Here is a 12,062-nt window from a genome sequence, read left to right as displayed (position 1 = left end):
TCGTCAAGCAGATGCTTTCCTGTAGCTAACGGTCACGGTGTTGACGGCGCCGTATCGGTGTTGACGGCGCCGTATCGGTGTTCGCTTTGAACCCTGCCGTGATCCTCCTTTTCCCCCTCCCCCCCATGAAGCGTTCCAAGGTGATCTTAACACCTTCTGCACGTTTGCTCCATGCAGTGACAAACATTGTGTGAAATGTCCGGCAGCGCTAAACGGTTGGTACTAATATGTGAGCTTCGTACCATCGATTACCCTCAGGAAGGCGGTTTTCTGCCGGTCTTCCACGTGTGGGCCCCCCAAAGCCAAACAAAGTGTGTATGCGGCGATGTGTGCGCAGGGTTTACGCGATGTTGGCGCAGATGCCATAATGGTGGTCAGCGTTCGATCTCGTTCTCGCACACGCACCAGTTGAGTAAACAACACTCGGTTCACCCAGTGTGACATCCACGGTACTCGCTAAGCTGCAAGCAGCAATTAAGCCACACCAACCGGTTGTGGCCATTTGCCGGTGAGGTAGGCGCGTGTTCTAACATTGGCATATATCGCTGCTAACCAGCGCGAAGTGCGTCAAAGCGACTTCACGAACCCATAAATCGTGACTCCAATGTGGGGATGACGATGTTGATGATATTATTGCTTGCGCTTGTTGCGGAAATGTTGATGAGGAATCCGTTCGAGCAAAACCACCTCTTATCGGCCCTTCCGATGGTGTTAAACGTGTTTTGTTGACTCTACAGTTAATAGTACTACGTTTTACAGTGATGTAACGAAATTTAGGGAGAGAAAGAGGAGAGGTATTGGATTTCAATAAGCTTGCGTGCTCCAAGCTCCAAGTCTTCCGATCTATTCCAGGTTCTATTTCCGGAACTGCGCGAATGGGAAGTCGTACCACAGTCGTGTTTGCCCAATTCGTTCCGTGGTCTAATGCTTTATCTAGCTCTTTCCTCCTTCTTCCACACTTCCACATTCGCCACGCCACGGGGTTGGTTAGATAAGAGGCAAAGAATGTATTACATCTTCGATAAGCTCGTTCGGGGCCGGGGCCGGGGCCGGGTCCGGATGACGCATAAGTCGCCGGTTGCTATCTAACAAACAAAAAAAAAACTAGAGGGGAGCTAGGGGGTGAGTCTGGTTCCGTTCCGCTTCGTGCTGGGCCGTGTAATCACGTTGTCATGTTTCGGCTACTGATTCCTGTTCGGTTTCTTGCCAGTGCCTGAGGAGCGTGTGTGCCCGAGCGGGTGGAAGGAGGTGGACCCACTTGGAACGTGAAATATGTGTCCCCGGGGCGTGAGAATTTCGCCTGGTTTTTTGCCGCTTTTTTTTCTTCTAACGTGGCTTAGGGTTAATGTTGAAAGCAAGGGTGTTGCCACCGCCTTCCGCTTGGACTTGGAATGCTTTTATTTTTTCTCTGGTCGCTTACTGTTACTGTTACGTAAGCTTCGGTTCGTCGGCTTTCTGGCTGATTAGTTTCCGGTCGGAATGTCCCCCGAAATGGGCCTCGAAATGTGTCCCGTAGAAAATAGCAAAGGTCACCTCCCCCCTCCAGGATAGGGAAGCACTTTTGTCCGGAACTGTCACCCGTCACCGAGTGCCGGAGGGATAAGACGCGAACGAGACCACACACGAAACAACAGGAAAAGGGAAAAAGAAAAGAAAACAAAGAGACAATCGAGAACTCTAACTTAGTGAGAGTGAGTTTTTTTTTTGGGAGCATTATTAGAGGGCAGGCTGCTTCCAAAGATCGATCGCGCGTCGCAGTTTCCGTGGAAAAAGTAATGCGGCTTGTTTTCTTCTTTTTTTTCCCCACCAGCCAGATGCTTTTTTGCCACACGCAAGAGAGCTTGGGACTAACTTTTGATCCGACAAACTAAGCATGAAAAGCTTTATTGCGACGAGCGGAACCACTGAGTAGCAGCATCACCGATTAAGGACTTGGCTGCCAGTGTTTCCGTTCCGTTTACCAATTTCGATTGACATTTGGTTGGCTTGGACACTACTTTCTCTGGCGTGCAACGCATCAGCTGTATTGCAATCGGTCGATGATTGCCAGAACCACATGGAAACCGCGTCTCCAGTCTCGGTCTGGCCGTTGTTGCTGTTGCTTCGGCATTCAATTACGGACGGACGAGGGATAAACCAACGAGGCGGAAAGGCGTGTTATCCTTTGCGTTCTTTGTGCTTTGGATTAGCTACACCATTTGCTGGGTGGTCCCACTTCCACGGGCTGCCCGGTTAACCGGATTGTTTCCAAACAGAACACCACAGGACCAGACGCAAACGTCACCACATCTTGGATTCCATTTTTCATCTTGGCCATTACGGTCGGAAGGAGACAGGCCAATCGAACGAAAACGAAAGGGATCAATCAAGGCAACAATGGCGGGAACGCAAACACGGCCGCCGATACAGGACGCTTGTTCCATTCCAATTCTTTCCCGATCGCAATTCGTCTGCGGATCAGTGTAATGTGTATGTGCTTGTGCCTTGGTGCGCTTTGTTTTATGCTGATCCATACAACCCACTCGCCCACAGTGGTGCAGATGTCCCCAGGAAGGGCTTTCAACCACGGCTGCTGCTACAGCATGAAAGCGATACCGGGACGATTTTGCTTTGGAACCGTTGCTCCGTCTTCTGCTGCTCTAAGCTCTCCTCCGTTCACCACACCACACGGCGTGTTTTATGTTTTTTGCTGCGAGTGCATGCTGACGTGAGCGCGTTGCCCTTGGTTTATCGCGTTTTATCGGGAACCGGGGGGCTTCCAATCCCGAACCGAACCGATTCGAGTATTTTGCGTTATTCTGTTTTTATTTGTCCTTCTTCAGGCTTTATTTTTTATGTGTTGGGGGGAACATTCGATCTGAGTGCTTGTGAGTGTGTTCGAGCATGAATGTACGGGATTGTATGTTTGTTCGGGATCTCGAAGGGGTGGGGCAGCAGCTGGTTTGGATTGCTCGAGGCGAGCTTTCTCCTTGGCTCTTCATCGTTTCATCGATTCGATTTCCGAACTTATGTTTATGCTGGTGGCAACACTTTAGTGCGCGATCCAAGGTGCATTATAGGAAAATAAGAAAAAAAGCCTAGCAATAATGAACTGCTTTCGAAACTAATCTATCACCCACCTCTTCACACCGCTCCCTCCCTTCTCCTTTATGACCTCCCGGAAAAATGTTCGTTTTCTTCCTTAAATTTTCTCCCCCATTTTTATGCTCACTGTTTGCTTTCCTCACCATCTAATGCTAATCACAACATTCCTCGCTCACTCGCTCGCTCGCTCGCTATTGTGTTTTGTTTTTACACCACCTCCTCCCACCCACCCATACCCTTTCCACCCTTCTTCTCTCTTACTCTTACTCTCTAGGCACAAAATCCGCACAAATGGCAAGGATACACTTTCATAACACCAACCTTTTGCGATCACTGCGGTTCGATGCTGCACGGGATCGCGCATCAGGGTTTAAAGTGTCAAGGTAGCTACCGGTTCGAGTCGATTCGATTCGATTCGCTTCGTTCAACTAGAATAGAATCTCTAGCGACCAACAAACCATAGCCACCGTTACCATAGGGCCACTTCCCCTCTCCCTCTTATCTATTCTCCATCGTGGATCCGACTGTGGATTGAGTTTTGTAACGTACCGACGAGACGGAGACGCAGTTGCTGAGTCGAGACCGGTGGTGGCCAACAGTCACAGTCACAGTCGCGGTCTTGAACGCGGTTTTCTGTCGTTTTTCACCTCACAAACCTCACGTTTGATTTGTTTTTTTTTTTTAATTTTTTCCTTTGGTTGAGCGCCGATCAAGTAGAAATGGAATGGCAGTAGACAGTTTCATACTTCAGTCAACCCCCAAACACCGTACAACCGGACACACGTGCACTTATACCCCAGGAATCCACCGTGACACCGTGCACACCATGCGTGAAATTAGGTTTCGTCTGAAGCACACACAGGCCAACAAATATCTATCTCTTTTTGAAAAGAAAGTTGAAGTGAAACTGAAACCAAGAAAAATCTGCACCAACTTCGTCTTGCTGCACGCGTGTTCTAGCCACATGCATCAACTACAATCTGCACTCTCCAATCTCACTTCCCCTCTCTCTCTCTCTAATACACAACCCAGAGTCCACTATTGCGATTGCTTGTAAATGAACCGAGCAGCTCCGCTAGTGCATCGCATGCACCGTGAATGCACCGAAGCAATTAAAATGGCAGCTCAGTTGCCTGACCTGATTGCACACACTCCGACATACACAAATACACGTAATACATACGCTCTCTCTCTCTACCTCCAACCAGAGGCAAGCGAATGTGCAGCACATGTTCCTTTTTCACTTTACCTTCTGTTCTTCTCTTGCAATGGTTTTGTTTTTAGTTTACATCCAGAGCATTCCATTCGGAGTGTTGTAGTGTAGACACTCAGGGCTCTGTATGCGTCGTTCAACCTGTTCTGATTGTACAGCCACCCCCTCCCCTTTTTGACCTTTTCTCAAACAGAGCGTTGACATTTCCAAAATTTCCAAAAACGACCGACGGCACAACGTGATGCGTGATAAAGTCGGTGATCAATTAGCATGTGGGTGGTCGCGTTTTGTGGCCTGGCCAATAGCACATTTGACATTTGAAAATGATGCCCGAAATGTGTCTCCATTAGGAGGTTCATTGCAAGGTGATTCCGTTATTTTTTTTATAGCAAGTACCATGCGTCTCCATGCAGACGCGGTGGTTCCTGCTCGGATGAGCACATTGCCACTGGTTCTGGTTGGCCAACAATTGTTCTCACGTTACCGGAAGCCCGGAAACCCTCGGTGGTTTCGGTGTATGTGTGCGTTGGAGTGGATCATAAATCATCGCTTGGTAGACTCTCCACCACCCTGAAGATGGGGAGTGCGTGCGGCTCACATTTCTCATCGTGTAGCAGGAAGTGTTGACGGAATCACATACCGTTGTACGCGCTGCCAGGTGTATGCGTACGCAGTCGTAGTGGTGGTGGTGCTGGTGGTATGCGTGACAAATTTGCTTTCCGTTTCGTTTCGCTGTTTAGGAAAAAGGAAAACGAGGAACACAAACACGTACTCCGAAAAAGTGCGGGTCGGGCGGGGCTTGTCTGAAGGTCTTGTATTTTCCCACGGCATCCGGGTATGATAGATGGGTTTGGTTCGTGGCGAAGGTTTTGGATGTGCATCATCTGCTTCAGACGGAAAAGGGAAGGGGAGAATGGTTGTCGAAGATTCCAAGAAATCGGTTTTGAGTGGGGTACCAGTGGCCATGTATCGAATGGTGAAGGAGTGGATGCTGGCTCGACAGGTTACCGCGCAGTTTTTTTTTTCTTCCATCCCGCACAACTGTCAGGGGTGGTGTGTGGTGTGAGGGGTTTGTGAGAGTAAACGAATCCTTTTTCTTTTCCACCCCCCGCCCCGGTGGACTATGATTTATGATCACTAGCTGTAACATTGTTTTAGTCAGCATAAAAGTATCGACCCACACCCGTGCGAGAGGCATGAAATGAAAAGCTTCCCAGCGCTTTCTCACCTTCATCCCCATCCACCCCCCGTTGGTAGGGGTACGTACGGTTTTTCTTGGAAAAAAGGGAACCATCATGCTACAGGAAGCAGGATGCTTTGGATGGATGGAGAAGAGTGTAGTACGGTAACTGCTGATGGAGCGCAACACTGAAAGGACTTACTCCCTATCCCCTCAGCATCCCCTAACAAGGGCTGCTATGTACTGACGCTCTTTTGCAGGCCCCAGCTCGCCAACACGGACCCAGAGAGGTAGTGAGCAGATTTTGAAACAACCACCACTGGGGGGTGGACCATAATTTCCCATCAGGTGGTCTGTTTGCTGCTGGTGGCCTAATTTCGATGTATGTGTCTCCGGAGACTGGCAAACCTCTTTCGTTTAGTGGTCGTTGGCGCAAGGGAAGACCGAAGAGTTTACCGACCGGAACAGAGAGTTCAAGGTTCAGCCCAACACGTCACATCCGTGATGTTTATGCTCACTCTAACAAACGACCTCAGAGGCACAATCTTCCATACATTCCAGTTAATGCAATACTGGCTCGAGATCCTTCTGAATTCCTAATATTTTGTACCGGGCTTGAGACAGGGCTTACTGCTTGACGGTATCACGCCACCACCAGCAGGAGGAGGAGGAGGAGGAAAGAATGATGGTTCAATCATGTGTTCATGCTAATCGGGCTATGGGCTTCGCGTAGCATTCCTAACGTTCATCCCTTTTTGACCACAGACATGGACCGTTGGCGTTGGCACATTGGGTTTGTTGTTGTCAGGGCATTCCGGTGCCGATCAGATATCCGACGAAGCTACACGACGAACCCAGACTAATTTGTGGTGGTCGTATGTTTTTGAGCAAAACCTTAAACTCGTCGCAGCAGCAGCAGACACCGTAATCCTCACCGAAGAATCTCTAGACGCAGTGGAAAAGGGCCAATGATGCTGGTTCATCATCTGGCTCTGTGATAAGTCTGTGGCACAAGGGACGACACATCCACATCATGCCGTCACTTGATTGAAACTGATCAGTTTAAATTAAACAATTTCCTCGCTCGCTAGCGCCGTCTTACCTCCAACCGGTTGGGCCGGTCTTGCCGGGTTGATGATGACGGCCTTCTGCTGTCTTCGCCCAGGCCTAGCCCTGGCCAGGAGCTGTCTTTCAGACTTGGAACCTTCGTCGGATCAATAGAGGGCGCGTGTGTCTGCGTGTAACCCCTTTTCCCTTACGATTGCTATCATCGTAAGCGATGGTGCTGATGGGCGTAAGCATCGTATCGTTCCGCTTTTGACAGCCCTGCACAGCAAGACAATTCACTCTGGCCCAGTACCACCAGCACCAGAGAGAGAGAGAGAGAGAGAGAGAGAGAGAGAGAGAGAGAGAGAGAGAGAGAGAGAGAGAGAGAGAGAGAGAGAGAGAGAGAGAGAGAGAGAGAGAGAAAGAGTGAGAGAAAGCGGACTTGGCTACCCCATGTGATCGCTACCGATGTGATGATGGCGATGGTGTGGCTTCGTTTTGTCGCAAAATCGCGTTAGCGAGCGAGCGAGTACGGCCAGGGTCGATCGATTAGCGCGTCGTCGTCGTCGTCAAGCCGGAGGAAGCTAATAGAAAATGCTCTGTTTATTCACACGCATACGGAGCGCACGGGGAACCGGGGAGGCGTCATTAGACCGTTTGCGGTGCTTTGCGAAGTGCTAATAGAGTGGATCGCAACAGAGCGCGCTTGTGCTTGTGCTGGCCGCGAAAAACTTTCTCGCGCTCTCTCGCGAACAAACCAACAACCTGGGCTGGCTTGTGCTTGTGACTGGCTGGCTGGCTGGCTGATTGTGGGTTTCAATTTCAAGGATTTCTTAGAAGTTCGTGCCACGCCGGTCGAGCCACGATGGAGCCGGGAGTCGATTTTGGTGCTCATTTGAGGCGGAAAATTGCCTCAACCAGCGGGGTTTATGTGGGCCCCTCGCCGGGGCGCGTTGTCGAGAGGATGGAATCGATTGAATTGCCTCACTCCTCCGCAGAAGCAAAAGAGGTTTGGGTGAGGGTGGTCCTTCTTTAATGCGATTACTCGCGAGTCGCAAGTAGACTTGTGGGGCTTCAAAACGTCGAAACGCAGTAGCTGTATCCGATTGTGGAATCCCTAAGTCGCCGCTCGGGACGAGCGCTATATAGCTGATAGGAGGAGGTCTATAAAACGAAGAAAACTTTCCTAACGCAACAGCAGCCAAATGTTAATGCCACCGCCTTCGCTGCTGTGGTTACTAGGAAGTGTTCTCGCACACAAACTTGGCATCTTGAGCCATTTGGATGAATCGGGGAGTGAGATTTGGTAGAGCGCGCGCCTTGTATCGTGCTGCAGCGTGGAACACAGATAATAACGCAGCACGTGCTCTGGAAAGTTTTGGTCTGGTGAATGAGGCTGAGGAATTTTAAGCTTGCAGAGTGGCGGTAGTTGGATCGAGTTCGCGCGGCGAACTGTTCGCTGAACATGCAATAATGACAAGCACACAATTTGGCAACAGCGAAGCAGTTCCGTTGGTTTCGTCGTGGAGATATAATGATAAAAACATGTTATTGCGAAAAGTAAGCAATGTACTTGGAGATGCTAACTTGGAGTCCATGAACCCGAAATTCAGAAGCGCCTAATCGTTGAAACAAGATAGCGTATCAACTGCTAGTCCTTCCCGTGCTTTACTCCTGGAGTTTCTTAAGAAACATCAATTTATACAACGATTTACTTCGATGGCACTTTCTATCGATTCAAAGTCGTTAACTGGTTCGTAAAAGACAGTTTAAATCCTCCGTGGACTGTACCGAATAAGATAGGGTGCTTCCTTGCCATCTTTTATAGCATCTTGGTGCACTTTACGAGAGAAGAAAACCATGAATACCGGGCTCCGTGCACTGGCACTTCTTACAAGCGCCAGCTCTTCTTAAGGCTGTCGCCTCCAGGGACTGTCTCCTTTGCAGCACCAGCTGCTGCTGCTGAAGGTGCAGCAAAAGCAAACAAAACACACCTCTTACCCCAAAAGAGGAAAATGAACGGACGATTGCAATCGAAAAAGGAGGAGAATGAGGTAGTGAAGTGTAAAGCACTGGTAATTGAACCCCGGAGAAAAAGAAAAACGGTCGACTTCTCGTGAATTCCAACGATACGTTTTAGGAGCGAGAAGAGGGTAGGGGGGGGGGGGGTAAACTGTAGAGCACTAGGGAAAACATCCTTGCCAAACACCGTAGAACCGGGCGATATGGAGCGAAGGCTGCTAAGGAGGGGACCGGCGCTGTTTCCGGTTGGATAATAAGATGATAATATTGGTTTTGTCCGTTTACGCTCGTTTCACTCTCCAACTGTTTTGTGTGCCGGAATGACACAGAAAGAAACCGTGCTGATTGTCGTCGAAGCGCTTCCGGTCGTGTCGCGCGCTCACTGCGCTCACGCGTTCCTTGCGGCGTCACCTCGCAGGAAACCTCATTAACCAGAAGTTGCTTCCCCTTTTTGCGCAGACGGTGCCCTCCTACTCCCTCCCAGCCAGGATTTCTGGCTGAAATGAAACCATGAGCACCGCCGGCTGACTGAGTGCTTTCCATTCCTGCCTTGGCTTTCTTGTCGCTTTTTTTTCAGAAACGAAAAAACACCGCCTAGGGCCCAAAGCCTTTTCTCTCGACTGGTAGACTGGAACTGGAACCTGGAAGGTCCGGAAAGAACCGAGGACTCTAAAATGGGCGCACCTTTCGTTGGCACCTTAATTTGGCTACCGGTTCCTTTGCCGGTACTTTCCTAGCACCAAAAAGTGGAGGGTTGTTTGTTGCTGCTGTTGATAAAAAAAAGGAATGTCGTGCTGGCGTCTGGTCGTGCTACGGTGATAATGAGCTTGTCGATGACGGCCAGGACCGCCGAGAGAAAAGGGCGAGGACCGAGAGATAATTAAATTTTCCAGCTAATGATAGCCACTTTCCCGTGTTCCGGCGCGTACCGGAACGCGCTGGTGCGCTGGTGAGTTGGTCCTGATACAGTGCAAGTCGTGCTTCCATATTCTCGTAAAGTAGAGAAAGTGCTTGACACCAGGGTCTTCCCCCGGAGTACACTCGGTGCTCGGTGGGGATAAGAGAGACGCGGGAGGCCAAGGACCATTTCACGCGACGACAAATGGACGTTGGTGGTACTCTCGTTTTTGAGCGCCTGCCAGCAAACGGTGGTCGGTGTCTCTGGTATTCAGCAGTCGTTAGCATCTCGACGGCAAAGTGAAGAAGATGGTCGCCAGGTGGGTTGTAAACATCGAAACTGTTTGCACCTTACTCACTCGAGAGAGTTGCAGAAGTGAAAATCGAGCGTAGCGGACCGGTGAAGTGCATCCAAGTTTGAAAACTGTTTTGGGAATCCGGGCCATCAATTCTCGAAATTAAATTGAAATCAACTTGAGCATCGTATGTGGGCAGCTTGGAGACTTTGAAGGAAAGTTAGCGAAACCCCCTTAGCTGCCTGTTCGAAGTTCAATTTCATCTTCCCTAGCTAGCTACCACTCCGAATGCAGTGTTCATCCCTCCTTCCCTCACTCTCTGTCTGTCTGTCTGTCTATGTGTGTCTGTGTTCTCCTGCATCAGTAGTATTTTTAGGGCTAGGCCCTCCAATCCCTGCAAACGGTGTGCCAGCTCAACATTCCTGCTAATAACAGCTAAAACAATGCCGTGTAAAGACGTGGAACTGGCTAATCTCTTGAAGGTCTAACACCATAACAATCGTAAATACATGTAGCTTCGCTCGAAGCAAGTTACTACTTGATAATTCCATTAGTCAACATGTACCTGTGCGACGATGTATAACCGGAACACAAATCACTGTACAGCACTTAAACTCACTCACACCCATTGTTGTCGTCGTCGTCATTTATTTTTATTTCATTCTTTTTCTTTACATTATATCAAAATAGAACACAAATGTGTGATTGATTGTGCAGAGAAGCATAATCGATCTACATAATAACACTCTTACGTTCCTTCATCTCTCTTTCAAACTCTTGCTCTCTTCGCTCTCTCTTCGTCTGTGTTCTGCTGTATTCTGTGTTCTTTCTGCGTCTCTCAGCTCTGTCTCTGTCTCTAACCTATATTCTCTATCTCTGTACTTTCTCTGTCTATTGACACTCTGCCCTTCTCTTAATCTATCTATGACCTAATCTATGATCTAAACAATTAATCTAAATTTGCTAAACCGGAACCATCGTTCCACAAACTCTCCAACGTAGAATGATGATCAAAAACTAACGCAACTTAAAATGCCCCTAAAGTTCCCATAGTAAATAGAACGATACGAACGCTCTCAAGAACCCATTGCTAACCGGTTTTCACTTCTCACTTCTCACTGCTCTGCGCTTGATCGCCCTGGACCGTACCGTTTCGCAACGCAACGTCATCGTCATCGTCATCGTCTGTATCCTGGTGGCAGCATGTGATATGAATGTACACAAACGGTGCGAGGAGAGCGTACCGAACCTCTGCGGATGTGATCATACCGAGCGCCGGGGGCGCATCCAGCTCACCATCACCCATACGGGCGGCAAGCTGAACATTGAAGGTGAGTAACGTCTCGATCATTTGGCGTTTTTATTCTAATTGATTTACGGGTACAATCACACGTGCGCTTCCAATAAACCGAGTTCACGCTCAATCAATCGGAAGCCACAGACGCTAATTTCGAGCAAATTAGCGCACGAATTGAAGGTCGACAAAAGGGAGTCTAATTAATTTACGGCACGCGTTCCGGTTCCGAGATGGATGGGTTTCCGTTGTTTTTACTTGTGTCGTACAACGATCAAGGATGTTGGTACGTTGAGGAAAAAAAAGTATGGAGGGTTTTCCATTTCCCCGCTCGGGCCCTGTGGCTGCGATTAATATCAGCAGCTGGTTGACCGAGATCCTTTTTCATTTTGTGGGGTTCTTTTTTCGCAGCTCCAGAAGATTAATGATGCGCTGTGCTCCGTTCTGCATCGGGGAGTGAGCCAAAGGGGTGTCTGTGCTTTCGGGGTCCTTTTCATCGTCAGCTTGTGAGTCTTTTGAAGCCCGATGTTTGTGCACTAAAAATTGAACCACCCCAAAAAAAAACAGAAGGAACGATTTCATCCACAATACTGGACGTGTGCAGCGTTGCGTGCTTCGTTGACATTGATACTAGAACTCACTCCGCTGCCTGGATCAATGCTAAAAGGATTAGCAGAACGAGGACTTTCGGTTTCTGGCGTCGAAATGACGAAGGAATTAATCGCGTGAAGCGCGGCTGCGACACGGCTTGAACTGTTGATGAATGGCGCGAATAGATGTGTTGGCGATACTCTCTTTAGATGCAACGCAAACCGTTGACAAAGGAAACACGGTTCTCCTGGCACGACCTGTAGTGATTGATGGCGTTAGCCATGTCGGAAACTGGGGGAAAATGGTGGAAAGACTTCGAGGTCGAAATGAGTCGACCAGGAAAATGGAAACGTTTCTATTTTTCAAAAGAGGTCACCACTTCCTGGAATTACCTCGTGGTTTTTGTTTTTTTTTAGTGTCTATTTTAAAGATTGCCTT

The 12,062-nt window shown here is 48.9% G+C and overlaps 1 protein-coding gene across 5 annotated transcripts in view; it reads left to right on the top strand.

Moving 5' to 3' along the window:
- LOC126578819 (protein kinase C, brain isozyme-like) overlaps positions 1 to 12,062 on the top strand; it is a 53,058-nt gene that overhangs the window by 28,403 nt on the left and 12,593 nt on the right. For 4 of the 5 annotated variants that reach the window (XM_050241743.1, XM_050241746.1, XM_050241745.1 and 1 more), the window contains exon 6: positions 10,942 to 11,070. In XM_050241743.1, the coding sequence (XP_050097700.1) occupies positions 10,942 to 11,070 (129 nt within the window). Of the gene's footprint in view, positions 1 to 3,382; positions 3,468 to 10,941; positions 11,071 to 12,062 lie in introns of those variants that run through there. The other variant, XM_050241748.1, reaches the window with a different exon arrangement.

This window comes from Anopheles aquasalis, chromosome 3, assembly GCF_943734665.1.
Source record: "Anopheles aquasalis chromosome 3, idAnoAquaMG_Q_19, whole genome shotgun sequence".
NCBI classification, from domain to species: Eukaryota; Metazoa; Arthropoda; class Insecta; order Diptera; family Culicidae; genus Anopheles; species Anopheles aquasalis.
The sequence above is the reverse complement of the archived record's forward strand: the minus strand, read 5'-3'. Positions and strand labels throughout refer to the sequence as shown.